Source organism: Salvelinus alpinus, chromosome 17 (assembly GCF_045679555.1).
Source record: "Salvelinus alpinus chromosome 17, SLU_Salpinus.1, whole genome shotgun sequence".
In the NCBI taxonomy this organism is placed as follows: Eukaryota; Metazoa; Chordata; class Actinopteri; order Salmoniformes; family Salmonidae; genus Salvelinus; species Salvelinus alpinus.
Window position 1 is genome coordinate 23,877,221 of NC_092102.1, and position 24,461 is coordinate 23,901,681.

The following is a 24,461-nucleotide window of genomic DNA, read 5'->3' on the forward strand; positions in this document are numbered from 1 at the left end:
CCTGTCCTTTACGTCTTTGACAGACGCAACTTATATTAGTCCTAGATGTGTCACAGGTCATATCCTAGGTTTAATAAGAAGGTTGAGTGATTTATTGGACATACAGTATATTCAGAAAGTATTCAGACCCCTTCCCTTTTTCCACATTAAGTTACAGACTTATTCTAAAATTGATTAGATCATTTTTTAAACTCATCAATCTATACACAATACCCCTTAATGACAAAGCAAAAAACGGGGTCTGAATACTTTCCAAATGCACCGTAGGTTATTATTCCCAGGAAGCATCCCTCAGAATCTTGCCCTATATCCAGGGTTCTACCACAGGCTTGCCCTGGCTTTAGATAAGACAGGAAGAATTGCTGGAAACATCAAAACAGGAAGACACCACCCAATGAGCTCACTAAATCTGGCCACGCCCACACTGTGTACCAGAGAACATAGTCAAGTCTAACTGCCATGAGCAAGACATTCTGACAGATACATTCATTTATTGAATCGTTTACACTCATTAGATCAATATTCCAGTGATTTAAAACATTTTACAGCATAGTGCTAGTATACAGATCAGTATACTGTAGTCTTACAGGCTACTGTCTTCTGCCTATTTATATAATAACATAGCCTTGCAAGAGCCACAAAAGTAATGCTACTAAACACAGTCACAGAGGCACTTTAGAGCAGCATTACATTTAACATATATAATTATGGCAGTAATTAACAATAAAATACACATGGGTGGGCAAGATCAGTGAAGTTTAAGTATGAAAGTACCTACAGTATCTTTCCTTATGCTGTGCTTTTTCAGAATGCAAAATCATGCAGATAACGTTAGGAAAAGTAAAAACAAGGTCATTTTAACAAATTTAAGAATAAATGCTGGCATTAACTGGAACTACAGTAGTAGTTGCCATTTTAGCTGAAGACGTGTAATGGATGCATCTATAATGCAAATAAATTGGTATTTCATAACATGACGATAAATATGTAACCGAATTGCAGAGTAAAATGTGAACTATACACACACACACAGAAATGTAACCTGTGACAGTAACATGTGACTAACTAATAACATGAATCCCTGAGCTGAAATGTTAAATCCTGTATGGTGGTCTTTCAGCCTAACTGAGAAAAAACAAAGCTGGTCACAAGGCTGTTCAAAAATGATGATATTCAACTTAAGAGGTACATATATTATTCATAAGAGCTTAAGTAATTGTACATTATAGACAAAGGATAAGACATTGTTTGTAGTAAGTGCTTTGTTTTTTATAAAATGTTCAGTGTTACCATGTGGCAAGCCATTCCATAAGGGACTTAGTGTAAAATAAATTGCAATCGACAAATAACTTAATGACTCTAAAATCTACTAAGACAAATATCCTCAAAGATATCCTCTATTTAACATTCCAAAGTTCTGATTGGAGTAAATTCAACTTTGAATGTTGATAAGTGTGTGTGCAAGCAAGGCCATGTTTTTCTCAAATCATCTCGCTCTTCACCCTCACACAACCACAATATCTATCTAACAGATGTCAACAGAAACTAAACAGCTGTAGAACAAATTCTGGCCACTACAACAACCACACGCTGTGACTATTTGTGGCTGAGGTGGTGTGCTTGAACCACTGCTTGACAATCAAAATGATAAGGCTGGCATGGTATGTAGCAGGCCTGAGCGTTAGGTGATGGTTCCTCCTGGAGTGGAGGGACTACAGTAGGTACAGACAGAGGGCACCTGTGTTCAAATACTATTTGAAATCATGTCAAATACTTTATCTATGCTTGCATGTTGAAATGGAATCAATAGAAAAGCCCCCAAAGTGCAAACACTGCCCATCTGGCACTCCTGGCAAACATTCAAGGTATGTACAAATATTTAAAATAGTATTTGAACCCAGGTCTGATGGCAGAGAGGATGTTGGGGAGTGGAGACACCCGTCTCTGTCCTCTTCAACTGCGAACAGCATCTTCTGAGTCCCCTGGGCTGAAGCAGTTGAGAGACTCCTTTAGGAGGCAGAAGGAGGGAGAGACAGTGTTATCTCACATGCTAAGCTGTGCCAAGGCCGAGCGGCATCATCATACAGTTTGTTTTGACTGGTCTCTGCTACACTTGAGCTCAGAAAGAGGATTGTAAGGTCAATCACAAGACACAACTTGCAGTTTTTTTTAGGGATGCACCGATATTACATTTTTGGCCGATACCGATATCCAATATTTTCCTTGCCAAAAAAAACCCGACACTGATACCGATAACCAATATTTAAAAAATGTTGCGTCCTTTTAAGCATTCTAGTACAGCTAAATAGTTAACACACAGACGCAGCGGTCTAAGGCACTGGTTTGAATCCAGGCCGTATCATATTTGGCCGGATTGGGAGTCCCATAGGGCGGCTCACAGTTGGCCCACCATCGTCTGGGTTTGGCCGTCATTGTAAATAAAAATGTGTTCTTAATTGACTTGCCTAGCTAAATAAAGGTTACACACACACACCACATTGACCAAAAAGTTATTTTGTTGGCATTTACGTATGTCCCCATTACCAGTAAAACATAATCAAAACCTATTTCTTTCACTTACTTGCTGTGCTGTTTCATTGTTCATTTGTTCAGTCGTTTCATTCTCAACCAGGATTTCATCATACATGTCAAGCAGTGTTTCAGTTCTGTCTGTCCGTGGCTTCTCTTCCTCGGTGCGCACTGTCCCTGTGTCCGTTTCCATCTTGTCCAGCTGTGTACGTAACATTTCACTTGTACCTAGCATCGAGCATGGTGGTGACACAGTAAAGAGGCTCCGATAATATACCACCGAATTGCTTATTCACAGCCTCAAGTACTTTTGTTAGTTAACCCCACGGTCTGTGTCGGCTGTTTTGTTGAGTAGGCGTTTCAATGTCATGACATAGGGTATCACGTCTGCTGCAGACACAGTTGATTGGCTTATTTCTCTAGTCAGTTGTTCGAATGGCGCTAGGAGTGTGTTCATGTTTCCAAGTTTCAAACATGTTCTCAAATGCCATTGAAATGGCACCAGCGGTATGAGAACCAGCACATCCTTGAGCATGCAATACGGCTTTCCTCAGTACAAAATCCTCGTTGACCCAATGTGCTGTCAGACTCAGCATGCTCAAAGGGCTGACATCGCTGGTCCAAATGTCGGTCGTGATGCCCATAGCAAGTAGCATAATGAATTCCATTATCTTGGTGTTAATGGATTTCGCCTTTGAGTTGTCTCTCTGAAATGTTCTTACTCTTTCAAATGACTGCTCAACTTGAACTTGTTTAGTTGTTGGCCTAGTATTTTTCTGCTTTTGTTCTGTGTAGCGCTGTATTTTTCATGGCGTCATCTACCTACGTTATATAGGTATGCATGTCAGCTTTGACATCGGTTTTGCACATCGGCGTTAAACTAGACATTGGGCTGATGCCAATGTTGGCATTTTTAACTAATATCGTCCGATTCCGATATGCTCATCGATATATCGTGCATCCCTAGTTTTCAAAATAAGTTTACTGTAGTTTAAGGACATAAGTAACATCATAAAAACACGTGAAGAGAGACATCATTCATGCAGAAAGACAACTAACTTGGCTTCGTGTCAACTCTGCTCCCTCAGGGTCCTCGAAGGACTGCATGCTGGGTATAAAGGGGGCCAAGGGCCGTCGAGATTGAGGTGGGTTGCCAGCGCTGTAGAGGCGCGGACGCTTCACCTGGTCGTCACTGGACAGGGGAGTGAAACTGTTCCTCCGGAGGAATGTGGTGGGAACGACGTCATTACAAACTTTATCCTGGTTAGAGAGGATGGAGCATCAGAATCAGAGAAATAAAGTTTCTGTCTTGCATGCTACACATCTTGTGAAAACATTACAGCTGAAACAAACAGAATATTGAAGAGGTGTTGCGGTTCCTTTCCCAGACATGTTAGCAGGGCTACGCTCAGTAAAAGGCAGTGTGGCCACTGGTCATGTTTATGAGTACTACCACACAACATGGAACATCTGGTAAACACACTGTACCGGGGACAGCACTGAGACAGTGTGGCCTGTTCATTCCAGAACTACATACTGTATTGTATAGGCAGAGCAGATCTCCAAATTAGAAGAAATTACATAAAAGAGGCCCTTTGTATTGGTGAGGGTGGAAACTGTACTCTGGTCTGTTTTTTGTCGTTGCAATTTCTCACACTATTTTATATAACTGCATATTCTGAGGATTGACTCACTACTACCTAGAACTCTTCAAACTACAACTTCCCAGATCAGCCAGTTTGTTATGACTTGACTATTTATTGTAGTTAATCATCCAACTGACTCTTGAGAGAAAGTTGTTGGATCAGTGGTCAGAACTGGCCACACCTGTTAAAAGAGGGATACAGTATACGAACAAATGAAATTAAGTAGAACACACAGTAGATTGAACAGAGATGTGTCAAGGAGAACAACTCACTAATGGCCTGTCCCGGTGAGTGTTCACAGCCTCCACTTTGAGGTCAAACATGTCCACTTTACAACCTGGCCGAGATTTTTTTTTAAACGGATAGAGAGAAAAAATAACAGTCAATGTTAACCTGAGAGAGGAATGAGAGAGAAAGATGTTGTGTCTGAGACTGACACAGGGTAGTCTTGGATGAGATATCCTACCATAAGCCATGGGGGTGAGCTTTAGAACTGTGTGGAGGGGACACTTCAAGTAGGGCAGGTCATCTGTGTCAACAGAAACAAAGACACAATGACTTTATTTAGAACATTGCATGTGAGATCAATGTGGCATCTCAAAAGGACTCAATCTCATGCAGTTAATGACACATGATAGAGTTAATACATACATATATTTTTAGGGATTATATTTAGATTTCTTTACTTCTCTTTCCTGACATCTGGCAGTGACAGTCAGAGGTGCCCACTGCACAGTCACAGTGTGGGTGGCTTTACTAACCTTTAAAATGCCCCTTAAGGCACAAACCACTTTCGCAACTGAATTGGCAGACCTTTAAGAGGGCCATGTGACATTCTTTTTAACCTCAACATCTATTTCTGTCCTTCATCCAGGATGAACATGAGCAAAGGCAAACTTTTCCACTCAAACAGAAGTCAAGAGGTGTGTGTTTGTATGCTTGTATCCTGGCTAAAGTAATTGAGTTTCCTAACGAGGTGCTGTGTGTATCTGTGAATGTGCTTGTCTGTATATACAGTGCCTTTGGAAAGTATTCAGACCCCTTGACTTTCCACAATTTGTTACGTTACAGCCTTATTCTAAAATTGATAAAAAATTGATTAAATATCACACTATGCCCCATAACGACAAAGCAAAAACAGGTTTTTAGACATTTTTAGAAAGAAATATCACATTTACATAAGTATTGATATCCTTTACTCAGTACTTTGTTGAAGCACCTTTGGCAACGATTACAGCCTTGAGTCTTCTTGGGTATGACGCTACAAGCCTGACACACCAGTATTTGGGGAGTTTCTCCCATTCTTCTCTGCAGATCATCTCAAGCTCTGTCAGGTTGGATGGGGAGTATCGTTGTACAGCTGTTTTCAGGTCTCTCCAGAGATGTTCGATCGGTTTCAAGTCCGGACTCTGGCTGGGCCACTCAAGAACATTCAGAGACTTGTCCTGAAGCCACTCCTGTGTTGTCTTGGCTGTGTGCTTAGGGTCGTTGTCCTGTTGGAATGTGAACCTTCTCCCCAGTCTGAGGTCCTGAGCGCTCTGGAGCAGGTTTTCATCAAGGATCTCTCTGTACTTTGCTCCATTCATCTTTCTCTCGATCCTGACAGGTCTTGCAGTCCCCACAGCATGATGCTGCCACCACCATGTGCCAGGTGTCCTCCAGACGTGAAACTTGGTATTCAGGCCAAAAAGTTCAATCGTGGTTTCATCAGACCAGAGAATCTTGTTTTTCATGGTCTGAGAGTCTTTTGGTGCCTTTTGGCAAACTCCAAGTGGGCTGTCATGTACCTTTTACTGAGGAGTGGCTTCCCTCTGGCCACTCTACCATAAAGGCCTGATTGGTGGAGTGCTGCAGAGATGGTTGTCCTTCTGGAAGGTTCTCCCATCTCCACAGAGGAACTCTAGAGCTCTGTCAGAGTGACCATCAGGTTCTTGGTCACCTCCCTGACCAAGGCCTTTCCCACTGTCAACTGTGGGACCTTAAATAGACAGGTGTGTGCCTTTCAATCCAATCAATTGAATTTACCACAGGTGGACTCAAATCAAGTTGTAGAAATATCAAGGATGATCAATGGAAACAGGATGCACCTGAGCTCAATTTCAAGTCTCATAGCAAAGGGTCTGAATACTTATTTAAATAAGGTATTTCTGTTTTTTATTTGTAATAAATTAGCAATATTATAATGGGGTATTGTGTATAGATTGCTGAGGAAAAGTTCTTATTTTAACCAATTTTAGAATAAGGCTGTAACGTAACAAAATGTGGAAAAAGTCAAGGGGCTGAATACTTTCCGAAGGCACTAAGTGAGTTTGTGTGTTTGTACCAGCACTCTTATCCAGGAAGTAAGCGAGCAGGCAGCGCATGACAGCCTGGTGACAGATGACAAGCACGTTGCCCTGTCTTTCCAGCTCCATGATGACCGGCTCTAACCTCTGCACCAGGTCCTGGTAGGACTACGGAGAGAGGAGAGGGACAAACTGAGCTCAGTGCTTCCGATGAATGGGACAGATCTCTGTAGAGAGATAAGGAGTAAATGTACCTCTCCTCCTGGGTAGCGGTAGTGGTACTTGTCCTGATCTCTTAAGGCAAACTCCGCAGGGAAGGTTTCCTCAATCATCTCATAGGTCATCTCCTCACACACACCCTGAGAAACATAAATACATTTTTTTTTTTTAAATAGACAATCATTATTAAATTTAACCCCTACCATGTTTCGTCTGTGGGTCACTATTGAACCGTGGTGCTGTGGTACTGACGGCATCGATCTCGTTGAGTATCTTCCACTGCTCGTAGGGCACCCCGAGCTCTTCAGCAGTCTGGATAGTCCGTCCCAGCTGGCTGGTCCACACCTTGAGGTCTGGCAGACCATGCTGCTCCACAAAACCCTTCAGCGCTCCAGCAAACTGAGAGAGGATTAGAATAGGCATAGTAGGTTTATTTGTATACAGAATGTAAGAAAGATGATGCCATAGTGATTGTGTGTGCAAGATTTATATATATAGAACACAGAGCAACATAGCATGAAGTGGTGCAATAGTTTCTGTACTTGTAATGGTATACTAAAAGGAGAAGTCGAGGTATACCTTTTTCCCTTGAACAGACAGCATTGCATCGCCCCCGATGCGTCCCTCCACGTTGTGGTCGCTCTCTCCGTGCCGACACAGGTAGATAGAGTGAGAGTGTACGTGGATGTTCATCAGGTAGTACACGATCTTGCTCTGGATGTAGTCCTGCACCTTGTTTACCAGGAAGCTCCGGCCCACGTTGATGACCTGGATGAAGGACAGGTCCCTAGGGGTCAGAGGTTAGAATGGAGATCAAGATGGAATTTATCAGTGACCTGATAGCGTCTTGATCTGATACAGACTGATTGCTAAAGACGCTAATAATGATCATCATGAAGATCTACTCATTAGCTAAATTAATTCTCAATACAATAGTTCTGAGAAATCAAAGAAATTGACAAGAACTTTTAATAATAAAATAATACTTTTAATAGCTATTCAGCACCTACTTTCTGTATGTATTAAATGGCCCAAACTGTTGAAAACAAAGGCTTTCGCAAGGCACTAGCTGGGCCAGTAAGAGGGAAAGCAACTGTTCCTCTTCTCTAACTGGGACAATGTCCAGAGGAATTTACTGATATGACTTGGAGGCCCAGGCTTGAAATAAGATTGTACTTTGTACATTTCTTGAAGATAAACATCATTAATGACCAACGAACCGGAAACGTTTTTCTGTCAGGAGATCTAGAATTGGAATCAGAACTATGATGTTATGATGAGTCAACATGGTGACAAAGCAGGCTATAATCTGAAAAAATACCTTTGTCAATCTTGTGTGTTGTCTCCAACTACTGAACAAACTATGGACCTCTTGATGAATGTTTGTAAATACAAATGGTATCAATTAAAGCTACATTGTGGAACTTTGTATGTACTGGTGTTTTTGGAGACCCCTCTGGCAAGAATGAAAAAGAAATGTCAAGAGTTGAACACAATTCCACAGAAACCCGCTCTCATCGGTAGTCGCTAGAATGACATCCTCTTGATACAGAGTATAGTCCGCTTTCTTCCTGCTCTGCTGACAAGTATTTTTCTCAGCTCATATGAGTCATAAAGGCCTAGTGCACTAACTTGGTGGAAAAACAACATTTTCCCAAAAATGACTTTTTTAATATATTAATTATTTTTTATGGGTGATTTATCACAGGGTGCTGCAGCACCCTCAACACCCCTACTTCCTGCAGCTATGGGTACATTGTAATAATGTTATAGCTAACATGAATGTCTCTGCCTGGTAAAAGATTAGATCGCCATCTGAAGATAGCTAACTTGGTAAAGACTTTGAGTACTATGTACAGTACCAGTAAAAAGTTCGGACACACCTACTCATTCAAGGGTTTTTCTTTATTTTGACTATTTTCTACACTGTAGAATAGTGAAGACATCAAAACTATGAAATAACACATATGGAATCATGTAGTAACCAAAAAAAGTGTTAAAACAAAATGTATTTTATATTTGAGATTCTTCAAAGTAGGTACCCTTTGCCTTGATGACAGCTTTGCACACTCTTGGCATTCTTTTGAGACTGGTACTGTACGTTTTCACATTTCCTGGGAGCCACCAAGTCTGACAATAGGGACATTTTACGTGCCTATTTAATTCCTATGTAAATCTACCCCAATTTAATTCCTATGTAAATCTACCCCACAATGGCCTTTCAACTTAGATAGGATCATGAAAGACATTACAATGATGACCCATGTCAAGTTTGGCATTGAGATCTTTAAAACAATAAGGAAACTGTTAACAATTCACTTTTTTAACTATGTAACACTAATGCTTAAAATAATCACCAAAAAATCTTCATGGACAACAAGTTTGAGAAAAGCTGAGATTTGTCAATAATTTAACCATCTTTTGACCAATCAGATTTTATATGTCCATTTAAACTGCTTTAAATCCACTCTACAGTGGCCTATCAACTTAAAATTTGTCAACACTATCTTTGACGTCCCTAAGACGATCCACACTAAATTTGATATATCTAAAAAAAACAAGGACACAAATTATTTGCATATGTAACGTTAACGCTCAAAATCATATGCTCCTGATGAACCATGTCAGATTTTCTCCAGATTTTGTATTTAGACTCATTACATAAATCTTTAATGGTTTTGCGAAGTAATTGTTGCTGCATTCAAATATGGCCGCACTGTACCTACAGGTGCACGTTAGCACATATGCTAATAAAAAAAAAAAAAAAAAAAATCCTTGTCATGAACTATAAATCAGATTCATTCCAGTTTTGGTACACTGTGTAGACTCAATGAATTAGCCTCCAATGAATTTGAGAATGATTAGTTGCTGCATTCAATGTTGGCCACGCTACAGCACTAGATGGCACCATATCACTCCAGGGCTAGAAGAACTGAACCGATGGACATGGGACCATGAAATTTGGTATGTAAACCTTATGAATATGTCCTTAGAAGTTGTGTGAATATAAAATCCCTTTAACCCCGATGGCTGCACCAGACAAGTTGGTGGCACAATAGATGTCATTGGCACCATAGGATACTAGAACATATCTAATGATCAAGTGAACTTTGTCTCATGCAAATGAATGTTAGGTTTAAATTATGCAGATGAACAATGAGAAATATTGTGATTAGTATATCTGTATAATCACATATTGTTGCCCTATTATGTGGTCTGAACTAGTGAAAACTGGATATTTTATTCATGAATATTTGAAAACAGAAGTTCTGCTGCTTGCGCAGTCTGCATATTACAGCTGTGAGAGTGTATTGAAGTATTTTGGAAAACTAATGTGGAGTGTACAAACTGAGATTAAATAATTTACACAAACAGATTTCAACGACATAAAGTACCAGAATTCAAAGATGACCGCAATATACCAATACACTAACGCTGATTTTTTGGACAATATTTCTAACCATTAGTCAAATTGACACCAGAGTTGGTATATAAACTCAATACATTAAGTAATGACCTTAAGAATGATTACCTGCTGCATTCAAAGATAACCAACCTACAGCACTAGACTAAGGGCTTATTCTCACTGAATAGAGTTATCGCGACCAATGTTAACTCTAAACTGTATGCCAGGCGCGCAGCTCCCCGGGACTGCCGCGCAGAAGAAATATCAGAATGCACAGAGAAGCACCAGATTGAACTTCACTCAACTTTCTAGAGTTTTGCCCATTAGTTAACACTATCAACGTTTCCCTTTACTGTGGGAATTGTGATCGAATCAACACAATATTAGCCAATTTCAATGCAACATAGCAAAACAAACTATGCAAAACTAACTATACAAGAGATTTTATTGTAGGCAGAATGCATCGGAGTAGGATTCTATTGCATTGACAGGCACTACTCAGGCACATACTCTACACAGACCAGTGCGCCATAACAGAGCTGCAGTAGGCCTATATACAAATAGACCATTGCCATATACGGATCTGTGCCGTTCACTTTGAACTGGACTGTTTTTACAGCATCAGCAGTCATGATTAGATGCGCTTGTTTTGAGATCAAAGCGAGAGCTACATGTACTGACCTGTGTACATAGAACTTTTTTTTGCCTTAAAGGGGCAGTGTTATTTTGAGACCGGCTTGAATAAGTAAAGTAGCCAATAGGCAGAGGGTAGCATAATTTGTTTTATTCTCTGTAATAATGGTGCATTTTATTTTGTAAAGTGGTTTCTTGCATCAATATTGAGCCTGTAATCAAACCCACAAATGCTGACGCTCCAGATACTCAACTAGTCTAAAGAAGGCCAGTTTTATTGATTCTTTAAATCAGGACAACAGTTTTCAGCTGTGCTAACATAATTGCAAAAGGGTTTTCTAATGATCAATTAGCCTTTTAAAATGATAAACTTGGATTAGCTAACACAATGTGCCATTGGAACACAGGAGTGATGGTTGCTGATAATGGGCCTCTGTACGCCTATGTAGATATTCCATAAAAAAATCTGCCGTTTCCAGCTACAATAGTGATTTACAACATTAACAATGTCTACACTGTGTATTTCTGATCAATTTGATGTTATTTTAATGCACATACATCCAGATAATACTGCGTACCATTTTGCGCAATGACACTAAGTGTGATCGAGGCGTTGTCTACTTCATGTAGCTAACATATTCATGCTTCGCCTATTCCTATTTTGATTTGAAAGATGCTGTTGCACAAATAACATGCTAATTTAGTCCTACACTATCACTGTTATCAGGCTGTATAGCTAGTTACATTATCCTGACTACATTTATTAGCTAGCTAGCGATTAGCATTAGCGGCTAACACAACTTAGCCACAACTTGCTAAGAAAAGAAACTAGCTCTTTGCAGATGTAAGAAACACAAACTAGGGCCTCCCGGGTGGCGCAGTGGTCTAGGGCACTGTATCGCAGCGCTAGCTGTGCCACCAGAGTCTCTGGGTTCGCGCCCAGGCTCTGTCGCAGCCGGCCGCGACCGGGGGGTCCGTGGGGCGACGCACAATTGGCCTAGCGTCGTCCGGGTTAGGGAGGGTTTGGCCAGTAGGGATATCCTTGTCTCATCGCGCTCCAGCGACTCCTGTGGCGGGCCGAGCGCAGTGCGCGCTAACCAAGGGGGGCGGGTGCACGGTGTTTCCTCCGACACATTGGTGCGGCTGGCTTCCGGGTTGGAGGCGCGCTGTGTTAAGAAGCAGTGCGGCTTGGTTGGGTTGTGCTTCGGAGGACGCATGACTTTCGACCTTCGTCTCTCCCGAGCCCGTACGGGAGTTGTAGCGATGAGACAAGATAGTAATTAGTAGCGATTGGATACCACGAAAATTGGGGAGAAAAGGGGGTAAAATTTAAAAAAACAAATAATAATACAATTTAAAAAAATAAAGAAACACAAACTAATAGTAGAACGCTTGTGGATTTATATTAAGAAGTGGAAACTGCATCGGAGTAATCAACATTGTTGCATGTGCTGCATTGACCATGCAGACTGAACGCAAGTGTCTCGTGGTCGAGCAAATGCGCTCCTTTAGTGGTGGGGCTAGGTCTGTGGAAAGCAGCATAATGCGAGAGAGCAGAGAGGGATGACTCAAGTAATGGAGTAAACTATAAAAATGGACGTTACAGACGGTGTGTCACATTAACAAATATAACACAGTCAAGGATACATATAGTTATAACTAGTTACAACTAAATAGCTAAGCAACATTATATATTCAAATGAAACAAACCAATGCAATGGCGCAGTCAGCTTGCTAACAAGCTAGCTACACTAGGTAGCTAGCTGCTAATGTGGTTAGAAAACATCAAAACAAGTAACTCATAGTAGCTATAACACTGTTGAGGATAGAGGGCGCTATTTACACTTTGGGGGAAAATCGTGCCCAATTTAAACGGCCTCGTACTCTATTCTTGCTCGTATAATATGCATATTATTATTACTATTGGATAGAAAACACTCTCAAGTTTCTAAAACCGTTTGAATTATATCTGTGAGTAAAACAGAACTCATTTTGCAGCAAACTTCCTGTCAGAAAGTGAAAAATCTCAAATCGAGGCTCTGTTCCAGGCCCTCCCTATCATTTTGCTTGAGATTTATGACTATACATGCACTTCATACACCTTCCACTAGATGTCAATAGGCTGTGAGAGGTGAAATGGGGTCTCAATCTCTTTCTATGGGCAAAAGAGACAGCTTGGAATGACATGACCCCAGAATTCGTTTGTTCAGGAAGCGCATAAAGGTCACCAGTATTGGCTTCTGAAAAGCAATCGTTATAGAAGTCTTATATCTCCGGCTTGATTTTATTTGATAAATGTGAAAATATCATCGTAAAGTATGTTTTTCCAATATAGTTTTATTAGATTATTGAAATTTTTTCGGGAGTTTAGACGTGTTGCGTTCTTTGCGTTTGGTGACGAAGGAGAGCTTAGCGCCACTTAGCTAGTTTTGCTTGCTCATTCGAGAGGGAAAAATGCCATTCTAAAACCAAACAACGATTGTTCCCGACAAAGGACCCCTTGTACAACATTCTGATGGAAGCTTAACAAAAGTAGGACCCATTTATGATGCTATTTCATATATCTGTCGGAACATGTTTACTAATAGTTTGCGCCCAGATTTTGGGCACTCTCTCGCCATAACGTAAACTGCATGTCGTAATGAAGTTATTTTTAGAATTCTAACACGGCGATTGCATTTTATTTTATTTTATTTTTATTTCACCTTTATTTAACCAGGTAGGCTAGTTGAGAACAAGTTCTCATTTGCAACTGCGACCTGGCCAAGATAAAGCATAGCAGTGTGAACAGACAACACAGAGTTACACATGGAGTAAACAATAAACAAGTCAATAACATGGTAGAAAAAAAAGAGAATCTATATACAATGTGTGCAAAAGGCATGAGGTAGGCAATACATCGAATAATTACTTTACATTAAGAACTAGTGTATCTATCATTTCCTATACAACATGTATTTTTTAGTAATGTTTATGAATAGTTATTTGGTCAGAATATGTGAGTGTCAGAAAAATATCCGGACGTTGTGGGAAAAAGATGCTACGTTAGCACAATGTATAACCACTGATTTCAGCTCTAAATATGCACATTTTCGAACAAAACATAAGTGTATGTATAACCTGATGTTATAGGACTGTCATCTGATGAAGCTTATCAAGGTTAGTCAAAAATTATATATCTTTTGCTGGTTTGTTACGATCGCTAACTTTTGCTGCTGGTAAATGGCTTGTGTTTCTGGCTATTGTGGTAAGCTAATATAATGCTATATTGTGTTTTCGCTGTAAAACACTTAAGAAATCGGAAATATTGGCTGGATTCACAAGATGCTTGTCTTTCATTTGCTGTACACCATGTATTTTTCAGAAATGTTTTATGATGAGTATTTAGGTATTTCACGTTGGTGTCTAATTACTCTGGATGCTTCGGTGCTATTTGACGTAGCTGTGATGGTAGCTGCAATGTAAAACTGATTTATAGCTCAAATATGCACATTTTTCAAACAAAACATAGATTTATTGTGTAACATGTTATAAGACTGTCATCTGATGAAGTTGTTTCTTGGTTAGTTTGGTTGGTTTTGTGCATGCTACCTGTGCTGTAAAAATGTCTGTGCTTTTTTCTATTTGGTGGTGAGCTAACATAAATATACGTGGTGTTTTCGCTGTAAAACATTTAAAAAAATCGGACATGTTGACTGGATTCACAAGATGTTTATCTTTCATTTGCTGTATTGGACTTGTTAATGTGTGAAAGTTAAATATTTCTCAAAAATATTTTTGGAATTTCGCGCTCTGCCTTTTCAGTGGAATGTGGGAGGAGTTCCGCTAGCGGAACCCCGGGGCTAGACAGGTTAATAAATATTTACAACTAAATAGCAAACACAACATATCACTTTATATCTATCAAGAAAATAATTTCCCTGTTTCTTTGGGTTAGATCGGGGAGCTGCTGGGACAGGTTGTGTGCTACCTGCACCTGTCATATCTGTAAGCTATCGCCGCAAGTGAAGTGTGAGTATCGACGTCCCATTCATATCCATTCAAATCTCAGTCTGAGCTGGCACCGCCTCCGGTAACTCTTCTTTCACTATGCGCATCACTAAATCTGGCAGGTAAATCAGACCCGACAGGGAAATCGAATACAGTGGTTTTCAGGCAGGCTGGAGGCGCAATATTGCTACTGTTGAAGCACATTGGATGAGCACTAGCGACTCAGAGCTTTTGAACATTAAAACAAATACAAAAATGTACATAATGCAACATTAACCATTTAAAATAGAGAACGTCTTACTTGTCGTGTTCATCTGGGTCTAATGGTTGGTACATGACTTTATAACATTCTATTCTCTTCAGGAAGTCCTCCATCACACTCTCTCTGTCTCTTTCTGGGTAGTCTGGGCTGGACACCTTCACATCCTGGGGAGGAGAGAGGGAGGTGCACAAGACTTAAAGTGTGGAAATCCTTAAGAAGATAACCATAGAATGTTTTAATGAGAAGTAAAACTCATAATGTAGTTAAGTTTTTTTTTAAAGTTAATTTACCATAATATTAGCAGCAATGACATCAGGGTCGTCACACAATGACTCCACAAAAAACACCTGCGAAAGAGACCAATCTTTGAAGACACACTTTACCAAACCATTTTGACACCAATAATTGAGAATAGTTTCTAAACCTAACCATTGTTAGGTATAGAAACAAATAATAACGCTGACCTTGTAAGCATGTTCCTTTGCAAAACTAAGGAGTAATTCTCTCCTCTCTCGGGTGGTGTTTGTGGCATCAAAGACCTGAAAAACAATCACATCTCACTGATATCTAAAATTAAGCTCATCTTTCCAGTTTGATATCACTATTTTGTCTCCAATTACTCCAAACAGCAGAGAGAGCAGAGAGTAGATACTCAACAGCGATTTGGCCCCCCTCTTCAGTCAGATAAGCTTTGACATCCTGCAGAGCCACCAGAGCACACTGCCTGTAGGGACACAGTGACCCACATCAATAACAATTGAAATGAAAAATCAGTAACACATCACTTAAATCTGACAGACATAATGCATTATGTTGCTATAATGGATTGTAAGACCATGTATGACGACCCCATTATGTCTTTGTAATATTTATGTTCAATCTGTTGAAGAATTATAGCATAGAAATACACAATATATTACAAGCCTTATAATAATAGATTATAGGGTTTATATAATGCTTATAACAAGTATTATACCTGTTGGTCTAGCAGCTAGCATTAAACCAAGAAAAAGGAAAATGGCGGGCGGCCAGGTGACTCACTACCATTGAGTTGCTCACTAAAAAACAGCAAGGTTTTCAATACAGATACCACCTGCTTGGGAAAACATGGAGGGCATAGTCTAGAAATAAAAAGGGTTACTGTAATACTGTATAACTCATCAAAACAACCTCATTCTTCTGCTACAGGTCCAAAAATACTATGAAGGGAGGCGGAGCACTCACTTCCTGATTTCCATGGCCTCCTCGTTGTCGTGTCTGAAGAAGTCATAGGACTTGTAAGCTTTCACAGCCTCTCGCCTGTAGACCCCCAGGTTGAATACTGCAACACAATACAGGTGATGAAATGCACATGTTCTTGTAATCAGTAGAATGTCATGTGACATTTTACTGAACTGTAGAGGGAAGTCATGGGTTCTGCAGCATCGCAGTTCAATTACATAATTCACTATATTGTAAATATATCAACACAAAAAGATCCCTATGATTGTTAGTCTGCAAAAAATGAATTAATTTACACATCGTATAGAGTGAATACAATAACATGAATAATGAGGAAAGTGTGGCTTCAATGTTTATCTTCCGGTAGTGTGGGTCTACTTGTTTTAATGAAAATACAGTATAGTACATACGGTGAGGCCTCTATACTAACCCTTGGTTGGCACTCCTATCCAGTTGAGGTAGCGGGTCAGCTTCTTGGACATGTAGGTTTTCCCTCTGGCAGGAAGACCAATCATCACAATCACAGTGGGGGAGTTGGTCATGTAAGAGGCCCATGCTGTTCACACAGAGAAACATCAATCACAACCAAACAACTTACTTTGAAATGTCAATAGAACGTAGGCTAAGTATTTTACCATGACACAGTAACGCCATTATATTTTATAATTGTTTTAAAAAAAGGCCAATATAATAACATGTGAATTATTCCTTTGGGTTTATTTTTTCATCCAGATCTTCTCACTAGTAGTGGTTAATGTTTTTCAAACAGCAGCTGCTTAGCTACTGACGGTCCACAGACACTGTTAAGTCCATGCCAAGAAAATGTAAAATGAAGTCTAGTGTTCTGAAGAAGTTTATTGTTATTGTCGCTCTCTCTTCTTTAGTCTGTTACTGCAGACAGAAGATTCACCAACACCCATCCTCAGTCCTTTGCACACAAACAAACCCTTGCTATACTTAACAAGACCAGGCATTACATTTACATGCTGCACATTCCTTAAACCAGCCTGTGGCTTAACAATTCAGTGGTTATCTCCCGGGTGGCGCAGTGGTCTAGGGCACTGCATCGCAGTGCTAGCTGCGCCACCAGAGTCTCTGGGTTCGCGCCCAGGCTGGGCTGGGTTCGCGCCCAGGCTCTGTCGCAGCCGGCCGCAACCGGGAGATCCGTGGGGCGACGCACAATTGGCATAGCGTCGTCCGGGTTAGGGAGGGTTTGGCCGGTAGGGATATCCTTGTCTCAGTATGTAAAAAAAAAAAAAAAAAATGTAATAAAATGTATGCACTCTACTGTAAGTCGCTCTGGATAAGAGCGTCTGCTAAATGACTAAAATGTAAAAATGTTACCAAGCAGCCACCCGCAAAAGATTTGTGTGTGTGAATGTGAGTTTGAGATATGAGTGTGTTTGGGATATCTTGGAACCATCTCCAGTTCCTGATTACAGATTCCTCAGAGTGGATTGGACTGGCTAGTTAAAGGTCCAATGCAGCTACTTTTATCTCAAAATCCAATCATTTCTTGGTAACAATTAAGTACATTACTGTGATTGTCAAAAATAAACAAAAATAGCATCTTAGAAAAAGGGCAATCTCTCAAGCATGAATTTGGTATTTTTTTTGGTAATTGGTAGTTTTTTTGTTAACACGTTTTCCACATGGTGATGTCACCATGGAAGGCCGAAACAACATCCCACCAAAACAGGCAGAGATTTTAGGTGGTCTTTTCAAACAGCTCTTACACTAAAAGGGCATTGTCATAATTTTCACAATATTATTCTAACCTCATAGTGTGGAAATATATATGACACATGAAAATCTAGTTTTGACTGTACTGTGCCTTTAATGCTAGACTTATTTAACTGGGGGTGATTGCAAAAACGCATGCACTGATGACTGCACACATCACATTTAATCTAGTTTGAACTGAAGTGTGAAAAAAGTCACTATGCCTATAGTAAACTATCAGAGCACCTTTCACATGCTGTATGCAGGTAGGGAGACAAAATATGCCTAGTTTCACGTTGCATGAGAGGAAAACAAAGTTTGCCAGCGAGGCAAAAAATAGGGCTGATTACTTACAAAAAATGGCATTTTGTGTTAATATCTATATTTCTAAATGTTAAATTCTGCACTGCCAAATTCAATTCCATTTAATCAATGTAATTGCCTATTGTCGTGAGGAACATAGCTCACATTGGTTATGCAGCAGCTTGCAATGAATACCCACAGATCAGATTGACATTTGACCTAATTGGGTTAATAGAGGAAAGGGACCAGAATAGACGGGAGCATATGAGGCTAGCAGACAAGACACTAGTACTTACAGCATTTCTTCAGTACTTCATTAGCCCTGAGTTCCGTTCTCTTTCCCTCTGCTGAACTTTCCAGAATTGCAGTGCCTTTCTGCTGGCTGGCAGCCATGATGCTAGTAGACACGGCACACTGTCACTATACTGTCCAATGACTGGTCCTTTCACGGCAGGGTAGCCTGGCAGGGGACTCTCTCTGGGACTGGGAGGTCAGGACACTAGCTAAGTGAGGTCATCTCTGCAGATAACATAGTTGTTTAGTCTATCTTCCCAGATTGCTTAAATTGTTTACTTTCAAATAACCATAGCAAGCTAGCTGAGTAAATATTTTTCACAATTCGTTTCTCTAGTTAGCCTATAAATACGCCTAGCTATTGTTACAGTGCAAAATATGGCTAGCTAGCTAAGCATAATACATCCCCTTTACATCTGAAGAAAGTGACCGGTTGGTTTATTTTTTCACACGTTCATATGACACGCTTGTTCTATCTAAAACAACGTGAAGACATAAACCCGGTTCAGATACAACTTTAGCATGATTTTTACTGCAACGTCATACTATGCAACAAAAACAGATTATCCTCAGCACGACGGATAGTTTACAAAAGCACTTACCAAAATGACAACAGGTGAGTCGACAGACACGAGGTCACTTTCTAACCACTCAGTACAGTAGCTATTTCATCTGTCTGCTCTCGAGCTCCGAGGTATTCTATTGTTTGGCTCCTCCCCCCGGACACTGCGGGAAGGAAATCAACCTGCGCACTGACTGACGGACAAACCGGTAACACAGATAGAACAATGAGACAGATATTTCATCGGATGTATGAATGTGAAGCATAAAAAAAGTAAACAAAATAATAACAAAAAATCTAAATAAATGTGAAGCAACCGCCTGACATTGGTAGTAAGAGGAAGCCCAGTGGCCAGCAGTGGGAGAAGATGGAAGGAGATGGATTTTGACCGATATTCTGCAAGTTCTCATCGATGAAACATTTGATCTCAATACAGTTTTCTGTTCCCAAAACTACAATATGTTATGAACAGAGTGGACTAAGTTTTGTAGACTTTACCCTTTGCCAAAGTTGTAAAAAATCGCGTTGTTTAGAGGGAGTGCAAATGCGAATTGAGTTATTGCACACACGCACTTCACAGAGTAGACGTTCTCTAGCGGAAATATGCAGATGTCTGTTAGAACGGGCCAATAGAATCTCACTAGCTCGTGCTTGGCTCTGCCCACCTCCTTGCTTGTTCTGCCCACTATGATTCATATGTTCCCATTGGAAACGTCAGTCTGTGGTCCATCTTAGTTTAGTTATAAACATCTTTGCTGGTAATCTTCTTCGGTGGGGTTTGTCTGCAGTTGGCATACAACATTATGGCGCATTACCCCCAGCTACTGTACTGGAGTGTGGGCCAGAGAAGGACAAATTAAATCCTACCTGTGAGCCCCGTTTCTCTTAAAAAATTGAAAATATTTGAGAATGTATCTAATGACCTTCTAGTCAATATACTCTTTAAACTAATTTCCTGTATCCCCTTCATACTAGATCTCAGCCTCTCTTTTCCTCTCCTATTGCCCACACTGTATCAATACACACTCCACTGTTTCCTGGCAATAATCACACTTTCCTATTGGATGCTTTCCTATAACATTAAAGTCTTATTCAATTGGCTGTGTCTCACCCTTAATTTGTAAAAAGAGCCTCCTCTCCTTTGTCCCTTCCTGCCGTCCTCCCTGAATTTCCTCTGTACTTGAAACAAATGCCTACTCTTAGTATCTCTATTACAATGCTCCTGCCATCTCTGCACCATTACTGTCCATATCAGGCTTTTTGCCACTGCCTTGCTCATTGAAACTACAACCTCAACATCCCCACTACTAAGTGCTTGTTTAGCCAGTATATCAACTGCCTCATTCCCCTCCACCCCCACATGGGCTGGGACCCAGGTAAATATTATCTGTATACTCATGTCTAATCCTGCAATGGGTTTGTAGTACATCATAAAGCAGATCTTGTCTGCTACGTGAGCTAAAGTACTGCAGACTCACCAACTCTGCACATTAATCAGAGCAAACAACTACTCTGTCTGACTTCCTCCACCCACTGCAAGGCCAACAGTTTGGCCATCAGCTCTGTCGTATATACAGCCAGATGACCTGTAATATGTTACCTGACTACCACCTCACATTCCTGCACTACAAATGCTGACCCAGTACGTCCTGTCCTTGGATCTTTTGAACAATCTGTGTAAATGGCCACAAAATCCTGATACACAGTATCCAGACGTCTACTAAACAAATCAGATTGATCAACACGCAATATTTAATTGCCAGCTGCTGTCTCCTAATCTGCAATGGCACCTATTTTGCCAATTGGCCTGAGCCCCTTTTACTCAACGAAGCCCTGCTTATCCATCATGACTGGACTACCGACGTAATCTGCCCGAGGTTTTTTTTCCAACAGGCCCCTCCGTCTCGATGTCCCCTGAATGCCCATCTGCTAGCCTGCTAGCCGCAGCCCACTAGCTGTCTAGAGCATATTGGACTGTTAGCTGAATAGGTACATCGGCCAATTTCTTGGGCCACTATACCTATTTTGACAAACGCTCTGCTACTCGGAACACTACTAATCCATCACGACTGGTCTATCCACGTCACCGCACGCGGAGGCTAAAACAGACTTTCCTCCATTGCGACGTCCCTCTAAGGCCCTTCTGCTAGCTTGCTATCCCCGGCCTGCTAGCTGTCTGAATCACTGTGTCTCCAGCCAGCCCAACCACTCACTGGACCCCTATGATCACTCGGCTACGCATGCCTCTCTCTAATATCAATATGCCTTGTCCATTACTGTCCTGGTTAGTGATTATTGTCTTATTTCACTGTAGAGCCTCTAGCCCTGCTCAATATGCCTTAATTGGCCATTTAGTTCCACCTCCCACATATGCAGTGACATCACCTGGTTTAAACGTCTTTAGAGACAATATCTCTCTCATCATTACTCAATACCTTGGTTTACCGCCAATGTACTCACATCCTACCATACCTTTGTCTGTACATTATGCCTTGAATCTATTCTATCGCGCCCAGAAACCTGCTCCTTTTACTCTCTGTTCCGAACGTACTAGACGACCAGTTCTGATAGCCGTACCCTTATCCTACTCCTCCTCTGTTCCTCTGGTAATGTAGAGGTTAATCCAGGCCCTGTAGTGCCTAGCTCCACTCCTACTCCCCAGGTGCTCTCATTTGTTGACTTCTGTAACCGTAAAAGCCTTGGTTTCATGCATGTTAACATTAGAAGCCTCCTCCCTAAGCTTGTGTGAAAGCAGTGAATAAAACACTCTGCCAACCCGGATGTCCGAGCCGTGTCTGAATCCTGGCTTAGGAAGACCACCAAAAACCCTGAAATTTCCATCCCTAACTATAACATTTCCCGACAAGATAGAACTGCGAAAGGGGGCGGTGTTGCAATCTACTGCAGAGATAGCCTGCAGAGTTCTGTCTTACTATCCAGGTCTGTACCTAAACAATTCGAGCTTCTACTTTTAAAAATCCACCTTTCCAGAAACAAGTCTCTCACCGTTGCCACTTGCTATAGACCACCCTCTGCCCCCAGCTGTGCCCTGGACACCATATGTGAATTGATTGCCCCCCACCTGTTTTCAGAGCTCGTGCTGCTAGGTGACCTAAACTGGGACATGCTTAACACCCAGGTCATCCTACAATCTAAGCTTGATGCCCTCAATCTCACACAAATTATCAATGAACCCATCAGGTACAACCCCTAATCCGTAAACACGGGCACCCTCATAGATATCATCCTAACCAACTTGCCCTCCAAATACACCTCTGCTGTTTTCAACCAAGATCTCAGCGATCACTGCCTCACTGCCTGCATCCGTAAAGGGTCTGTGGTCAAACAACCATCCCTCATCACTGTCAAACGCTCTCCCAAAACACTTCAGCGAGCAGGCCTTTCTAATCGACCTGGCCCGGGTATCCTGGAAGGATATTGACCTCATCCCGTCAGTAGAGGATGCCTGGTTATTCTTTAAAAGTGCCTTCCTCACAATCTTAAAAAATAAATATATATATTTTACCCCCCTTTTTCTCCCAAATTTTGTGGTATCCAATTGGTAGTAGATACTGTCCTGTCTCATCGCTGCAACTCTCGTATGGACTCGGGAGAGGCGAAGGTCGAGAGTAAAGCGTCCACCGAAACACAACCCAACCAAGCCACACTGCTTCTTGACACAATGCACATCCTTCCCAGAAGCCAGCCACACCAATGTGTCGGAGGAAACACCGTACACCTAGCGACCTGGTCAGCGTGCACTGCGCCCGATGAGACAAGGATATCACTAACCCGGACGACGCTGGGCCAATTGTGCGCCGCCCCATGGGCCTCCCGGTCGCGGCCGGCTGCGACAGAGCCTGGGCTCGAACCCAAAATCTCTGGTGGCACAGCTAGCACTGCGATGCAGTGCCTTAGACTACCGCGCCACCCGGGAGGCCCCCTTCCTCACAATCTTAAAAAAGCATGCCCCATCCCCAAAAAATAGAACCAGGAACAGATATAGCCCTTGGTTCAGACCTGACTGCCCTTGACCAGCACAAAAACAGCCTGTGGCGTTCTGCATTAGCATCGAATAGCCCCCGTGATATGCAACTTTTCAGGGAAGTTAGGAACCAATATACACAGGCAGTTAGGAAAGCTAAGGCTAGCTTTCTCAAGCAGAAATTTGCATCCTGTAGCACAAACTCAAAAAAGTTCTGGGACACTGTAACGTCCATGGAGAATAAGAGCACCTCCTCCCAGCTGCCCACTGCACTGAGGCTAGGAAACACTGTCACCACCGATAAATCCACTATAATTGAGAATTTCAATAAGCATTTTTCTCGGCTGGCAATGCCCCCCACAGCAAATCGCCCAAGCCTCCCCCATTTCTCCTTCACCCAAATCCAGATAGCTGATGTTCTGAAAGAGCTGCAAAATCTGGACCCCTACAAATCAGCTGGGCTAGACAATCTGGACCCTCTCTTTCTAAAATGATCTGCCGAAATTGTTGCAACCCCTACTACTAGCCTGTTCAAACTTTCTTTCGTATCGTCTGAGATTCCCAAAGATTGGAAAGCTGCCGCGGTCATCCCCCTCTTCAAAAAGGGGGAGACACTCTAGACCCAAACTGCTACAGACCTATATCTATCCTACCCTGCCTTTTTAAGGTCTTCGAAAGTTAAGTTAACAGATTACCGACCATTTCGAATCCCACCGTACCTTCCTCGCTATGCAATCTGGTTTCAGAGCTGGTCATGGGTGCACCTCAGCCACGCTCAAGGTCCTAAACAATATCATAACCGCCATCGATAAGAGACATTACTGTGCAGCCGTATTCATCGACCTTGCCAAGGCTTTCGACTCTGTCAATCAACACATTCTTATCGGCAGACTCAACAGCCTTGGCTTCTCAAATGATTGCCTCACCTGGTTCACCAACCTCTTTTCTGATAGAGTGCAGTGTGTCAAATCGGAGGGCCTGTTGTCCGGACCTCTGGCAGTCTCTAGGGGGGTGCCACAGGGTTCAATTCTTGGGCGGACTCTTTTCTGTGTATACATCAATGATGTCGCTCTTGCTGCTGGTGATTCTCTGATCCACCTCTACGCAGACGACACCATTCTGTATACCTCTGGCCCTTCTTTGGACACTGCGTTAACTAACCTCCAGACGAGCTTCAATGCAATACAACTCTCCTTCCATGGCCTCCAACTGCTCTTAAATGCAAGTAAAACTAAATGCATGCTCTTCAACCAACCACTGCCCGCACCTGCCCGCCCGTCCAGCATCACTACTCTGGACGGTTCTGACTTAGAATATGTGGACAACTACAAATACCTAGGAGTCTGGTTAGACTGTAAACTCTCCTTCCAGACTCACATTAAGCATCTCCAATCCAAAATTAAA

The 24,461-nt window shown here is 41.6% G+C and overlaps 1 protein-coding gene across 4 annotated transcripts; it reads right to left on the reverse strand.

Moving 5' to 3' along the window:
* Positions 1–474: 474 nt before the first annotated feature.
* LOC139542561 (6-phosphofructo-2-kinase/fructose-2,6-bisphosphatase 2-like) lies at positions 475–19,251 on the reverse strand. 4 transcript variants are annotated; one of them, XM_071348144.1, is made up of 16 exons: positions 19,113–19,251; positions 18,513–18,735; positions 16,622–16,747; positions 16,195–16,291; positions 15,628–15,694; positions 15,435–15,509; positions 15,261–15,317; positions 15,010–15,134; positions 7,259–7,466; positions 6,932–7,078; positions 6,715–6,819; positions 6,499–6,628; positions 4,642–4,704; positions 4,448–4,512; positions 3,589–3,789; positions 475–2,007 (listed from the first exon to the last, which is right to left on the reverse strand). In XM_071348144.1, the coding sequence occupies exons 2-16, from the start codon at positions 18,607–18,609 to the stop codon at positions 1,954–1,956; spliced, it is 1,617 nt and encodes a 538-aa protein (XP_071204245.1). In that variant the 5' UTR covers positions 18,610–18,735; positions 19,113–19,251; the 3' UTR covers positions 475–1,953. The 4 variants fall into 4 exon arrangements, 3 of the variants coding, with proteins under 3 accessions (XP_071204245.1, XP_071204246.1, XP_071204247.1); XR_011668518.1 differs by lacking the exon at positions 4,448–4,512; XM_071348145.1 differs by lacking the exon at positions 18,513–18,735 and having other exon boundaries at positions 19,113–19,218.
* Between the last annotated feature and the right edge of the window lie 5,210 nt (positions 19,252–24,461).

Bases quoted from the DNA above. Each gene is read 5' to 3' on its own strand.
- LOC139542561 (XM_071348144.1), bottom strand. From the start codon at position 18,609: ATGGCTGCCAGCCAGCAGAAAGGCACTGCAATTCTGGAAAGTTCAGCA. The intron at 7,467-15,009 runs GTAAGACGTTCT...TCTGACCCCTAG, and splicing joins GACCCAGATGAACACGACAA to GGACCTGTCCTTCATCCAGG. The intron at 7,079-7,258 runs GTATACCTCGAC...ATCCTCTCTCAG, and splicing joins TGTCTGTTCAAGGGAAAAAG to TTTGCTGGAGCGCTGAAGGG.